The 5,953-nt window shown below is 41.5% G+C and overlaps 1 protein-coding gene across 1 annotated transcript; it reads right to left on the bottom strand.

The window, feature by feature from the left end:
• Positions 1 to 1,371: 1,371 nt before the first annotated feature.
• On the bottom strand, positions 1,372 to 5,858 carry CMPK2 (cytidine monophosphate (UMP-CMP) kinase 2, mitochondrial). Its single transcript, XM_009893263.1, has 4 exons — positions 5,702 to 5,858; positions 4,557 to 4,758; positions 3,165 to 3,398; positions 1,372 to 1,492 (listed from the first exon to the last, which is right to left on the bottom strand). The coding sequence occupies exons 1-4, from the start codon at positions 5,856 to 5,858 to the stop codon at positions 1,372 to 1,374; spliced, it is 714 nt and encodes a 237-aa protein (XP_009891565.1).
• Positions 5,859 to 5,953: the final 95 nt, after the last annotated feature.

Consider the following 5,953-nt stretch of genomic DNA (forward strand, 5'->3'; position numbering starts at 1 on the left):
TTAATAGCATCTGAGGCCACTCGCTTATATATTAGCAGCACTCTTTTAAATACAAACCTATACTTTTAAGAACTTGGCATCAAAAAAACAGGCAGTCTGGCTTCATGTGTAAGTTTGCATAAGGAGAAAAGTCATTAGTTGGCCTTCCTCAGCCCAAGCGATCTCTTACCTGGCAAAGCTAAGGCTATAAAACATTCAGGGCAGGCACACTTTGTATCCTAATCATCCCTGTGCAGTGATGCCCTCTATGTGTGAATTTCCTTTATCCAGGACTGAATACCTGAATGCTTCATAATTTCTAAAATAAGTGAATTACCCACGACTATGTATTTCTAGTCTGCATGTATGGCAAATCCCAAGGCTACTGTTATACAAATAATGCAACAAATACAACAGTGGATATTACTAGTATGTATAAATGTATTATATTAATAGCATATATTCACAAATATTAAACAGTGCATGAATAAAATGTATATTTAGAAGTTTTTCTATCACCTTGCATATACAGATTGGTCATAGGAACTGCAGTACTGAGTACCTTTTTATGTATGGGACAGATTCTATAGTAATTGCACCTGCTTAACACAGGAAAGTAAGTAAAAATAGTGTTTTAAATCAAAGTTACATTTTAATTACGTTCTTTCTGGATCTGCAGATCTGCAGATTTCTGATCCCACAAAGGCTTATCCGTATGTTTAGTTTTACACTTAGGAGTAAGAATAGTGAAACTAAGGTACAGAAAAATCAGCCTTTGCAGAGACTATGCTGATAGTCTTGGACTTTATCACTTAGAGGCCTAGAGGCTTACTGGTCCTCATTTACAACAGATTTTTTGCAGGATGCCCATCATAGCAGCAGCTGTTCATCCTCTATTCCAGTAAACACCACGGGGCCACCAGATTCTCTGTTCCTCAATGTAATTATCATTTTATTGTCTTACTGCTGGATGACGTTTCAGCCTCTCCTTGGGCACTTCATGCTCCTGCTGCACTCCAGTGAATTCTGGCAAACAGCGGATATGGGAACAGGCTCTCCTGGTGATGAAGATGCAACACGACAGTGTCTTGAAATGTCATAGTGTCAGAGAGCACTCTGAGGTACCTCGTACATGACCGTAATATTTTTGTGGCTTTACTAAGAGTGCTGAATAACATGAGTAGTATTTTGCCTTATAAAGAAAAATACAGTAGGCAACGGTGAAACAGGTAACCCACACAGATTACTGATGACAGAATAAAGAGAAGATTCTTCTGTGGGAAGAAACACATCACAGTGCGTTTTCAGGTACCAAAAACAGAGGGGCAATAAAGAGTATCTTTTAAGTGCACTAAAAAGTATCTTTTAAGTGCTATTACACAGAAGTTGCTGTCACAAAGCACAGCGTTTCTTAATGAGTTGTAGCACCGTCTTGAGAACTTCTTCCTTGGAGGGGCTGGCATCAATCTCTTGGCACGCAGGATTTGCCATCCTTCTGTATGACTCTTCAACTCTATTTAAAAACAAAACAAGAGAAATGAAACTACAAATTGCAGGGATATAAAACAGCATTAGTCACCAGTCTCGGAAGAAAATGTTCGCGCTGCAGAATGAAATCTACTGCAAAGAGCAATAAAACATCAGTAACTGTTACAATGCCAACCTCAAAGGACATAGTTTTGTTGACACTGATTCCCAGACCTCTATCCATATTCACCCGGCATGGCATTAAAGTATTTCTTTCTTTACAGCTTAGCACTAGACACAGTCTGGTGTAGCCGTAGAGCAGACAGCCTGCTTCCAGCACCTGAGTTAATTCATGCAGAGCCCCCTGGTGTCTCTGAACTATATGGCATGGATTTGTGTAGGTGTGCTCACTGACTGATCTCAGCTTCCAGTCACTGCAGAACTGGATTACAGAGCTGACATATCGTTTAACCCTTTCCTCTGATCTGTTTTGCTAACTGGATAAATACCAGGATGAAATACAGGATGAAAATCTCCTCACTTAGATTATAAGCCTTTTCATAATGCAGAACCCTCTCACGTTTAGTCCGTGAGGATGTGAATGAGAATGTGAATATAATTTTCTATGTTCCACAAGAACTAATAATGCCAAACACTCAGGCCACAAGTTGTAAGATGAATCAAGCAAGATTCTGAATGTCCTCACATCCAGGCTGACGCAATTAACACACAGAAATAACCCAAGGCTTTCTGACGGGAATAAGAAGTAACAGAATTAAAACACAAAAGATTCTTAAATGGCAGCGTGTTCCCTTAGCTCACCCATCCCTCTGCAGGTCCCACCACGTGAACCGTGTGTCCACACAGAGCTCCTGTCAGAATTACCCAATGGATATTTTTAAGGTATAACATCACCAGAAATGTTAAAACCCTAGAGGTAGATATTGGCTTTGTGATTTGTAGATACAGACACCAACATTCAGGTGTCTATACTGAGGTATCTACACAAGTACCAGGTATTTAAGTTTCCACTGTAGACAATGATGATCTAATCCATACGTTTGGTAGAGCCGAGACAGCAATTCACTGCACCCTGAAGTAGGATACCTACAGTGCCATTCAGTTGCCTAAGCAAATGTATCTAGCACCGCTTGAGATGCCTTGAACTATCTCATTTAGCTTCCACTTACTGGTCCAGAAAGGGCCCACAGATTCTGTATCACATCTGCCAGCCTCATGCAGATGTCTCGGATCATATCAAATGGCTCTAGATACTTATGCTTAGATCACTGGGCTCCAAGCGAGTGGCAAACCAAGTCACTTTGAAGGCTCCATCAAATGCATTGACCTGAAACACTTAGCACAACTAAAGACATCTACAAGAGGAGATCTAAATCTGGAGCTCAATTCCAGACTTTTCTGGGGAAGCTACGTGTTTCAACTTCTTGCTTCCCAGTTCTGGAACTTTTAGGTCCCTCTGCTTCATGACCTCAATAAGAAAGGTGCTACAATAAAAGCAGCAAGTGACAAAATACAAGTATTTTAACTCAAAGCTCCTTTGCAGGAGAATGCAGATCTTCACTTGCAGCTTTCAAACACTTTGAATCAGAAATGACAGAATTCACCCTCCTGTCAGCTATGAATCCTTGGGACATTTTGCTACTGATCCCACAGGAGCCAAGATTGCCTCCATCCTCTTATTCCTCATCAAAGTGTACCTTCGGCGAAACAAGCAGTTAGCTTCCAGCTCAGCTTCCTCCTTTGTTTTCTCCAGCCCCCGATGCTGAAGTCTCCGGACTCGCTCCTCAGGGTCAACAGTCAGGAGAAGAACGAGATCAGGTTTAAGCAGATCTTCAGGCCACTGGTACACCTCATCATGAACCGGTGGAAGATCCTGGACTTCCCCATTTATTTCAGTGGCAATTGTGTAGGCAGCTGTGCTGTGCCAGTATCTGCCAGGAAAATACAGAACAGAGAGGGAAATTTTAAAAAGGACACTAATTCTTCAGTAATGTAGGAGATGGGTGTCAATATAATGACAAGTGCAATAATGACTCAGTAGGTAACACTGTGATTTTGAGGGGAACTGTAAAGAACAATTCTGTGTCATACGTTTTTTCATAACAGATCAATAACATTCAATGCAATATTCAAAATTACTGTGAATTATTAATTAAAACATATGGCAGAAGCTGCACACTAGGCAGAGTATTGCAGATACTCCTATTAAAAGAAAGTATTCTTATATAGTGAGAGGTCAAAAGAAGAGTTACGTTATATGTCAAAATCCAATACTCAGAGTCCCTTTTTTGTGGTTCCCATACTACTTCATGCAACAGATCTGGCAGAGATCATGCAGTCTTCACATGTGAATGAAGACGGGCTTTACTAATAGTTATGGATTTCACTTGCATTTAATGTTCCCACCACTATGAGGCACTGTATTTTACAGATTTATGTGGTTTTGAGGCTGGTTGAAAATGGCACTCACGCATATGCAAATAACTTCTGTGTACGTGTGTTGTGGCAGGAGGTTGCAGTAAAACTACTGACACAAGCCAGGGGCTTCAAAGTGCACGTAGACTTTATTAAGAGTAATACCAAAAACTGCCTACACAGCGAAAACAAGAATTGATGTAAACAAAACAAAAAAAAAAAAAAGGGAAGCATACTAACTGGCTTTACACCCTCAAAGAGTAAGTCTACCTAAAACTCCGTTATTCTAATCCACCCCATATCTCAGACCCTTCTTAGAGACAGCCATTACCAGCAGCCCTCATTCGCCTCAGGCTTGTCACAGAGCCCGGCTTTGGCTGAAGCTGCACAGTCCACACCTCCACTACTCCTAACTGAAGATATAACACTTCCCATGTGTGCTAAAGGCAGTTATAGGTATTACACTGATGGAAGTCCCCCACCTTACTGTTATCATAAGTAATGCTCTTCAGAAGACTTAATATTTATCTGACTACCTGCAATGTAACACTTCTGAAAAAAAAAAAAAAAAGAAAAAAGAAGAAACCCAGAGACTACCATTGATGACTTCTGCTTTTAACGCTGAACAACTGTATGATGGCACTGATATAAAAGAACTTCTTAAATATACAAACCTGTCTATGATCACAGGTGCCTGAGTGGATGCTTTTGCTATTTCTGAAGCAAGAATGTAGTTGCCCGCAGCATAAAATGCTCTTTTAATGGGTGCTGGCTCATCATCAAATATTGTCCTCCACTGGCTGATGCAAGCTGGTGGAGACCTTAGCAGAACGCCATTCAGGGTGTCCTTGACAGACTGGGTTACAGTAGTTTTGCCTGTATTTCATTTACAGAAGGAAATATTTGTTATATTGCATATCAGATACAAATGAGTTTTAAAAACTGAAAAATGCTTCTACCTGTTCGCTTGGAGCACATGTTCTGACACTTGACTATGTAACGTGAGTATCTTGTGATAAGGTTTTCAGTGGAAAATCATTATGAGTCCGGTTCCAGGAATTATTACTCCACTTCCTACTCTCAGGGCCTTTCTCCCCTGCCTCTTGCCAGCTTTTTGTCTTCACTCCTTTAAATGTATTAAAGTGCATTAAATGGCAATTTCTATATATATTAATTTACAATACTTTCCTAGGTGACAATTCTTGTGGATGTTGCAATGCTGTCACCCAATACTTGATTTTTAGAGGGCCTTTCCAGTTCTCTTTAACTGATAATAGAGAAAACAAAGTTATTCAGAGACAACTAATATTTCTCTCTGAGACAAACTGCTGCCAGTTTCACAGGTTACCACTGCTTTAGTTCACTTACTTGAAAACTCTCCGGTAAAAGTATGTTTCATCATCTGCACCAGAAATTTAATTTCCAGGACTCCACTCTTTGTGTTCTTTCATTTACACAGATAAGGAATTCATCCACTGAATGAAAATTAGCATGGACCATTTGATCTTTTACAAGTAAGAGAAGACGGACTGGTATTTAAAACTACTAATTCATAGAATCATAGAATAGTTAGAGTTGGAAAGGACCTTAAAGATCATCGACTTCCAACCCCCCTGCCATGGACAGGGACACCTTCCAGTAGACCAGGTCGTTCAAAGCCCCATTTAACCTGGCCAATTATTTGAAATATGTCACGTTTTCAGGATATTTATTTAAAAAAAAATAAAAATTTAAGCCTTATGCCTGGCTGCAAGCCATAGCGGTTGCTCTTCCCCACAATTCCTCATCCGTGGTCCTTCACCCCGCACACCCCTCTTACCTGTGGCATCCAGCCCCTCAAAAACCACGACGGGAAAACCTCCCTTCTTCTGGTGCTCGGGACATTTCTCCAGCAGGTCGAGTACTGCTCCAGCCTCCGGGATGCGCCCTGCGCACTGCAAGGAGACACGGGCACCCTTCACCCCCGCCCGCCCCATCACCGCAGGGCAAGCCCCCCCCTCCCCCCGAACCCCGGGTAGGGTCTCACCTACCTCCCGCAGGCGGCGGCGGACGGCGGGGGCGGTGGGCGGCA

This window comes from Charadrius vociferus, unplaced genomic scaffold (genome assembly GCF_000708025.1).
Source record: "Charadrius vociferus isolate BGI_N301 unplaced genomic scaffold, ASM70802v2 scaffold269, whole genome shotgun sequence".
Classification (NCBI taxonomy): Eukaryota; Metazoa; Chordata; class Aves; order Charadriiformes; family Charadriidae; genus Charadrius; species Charadrius vociferus.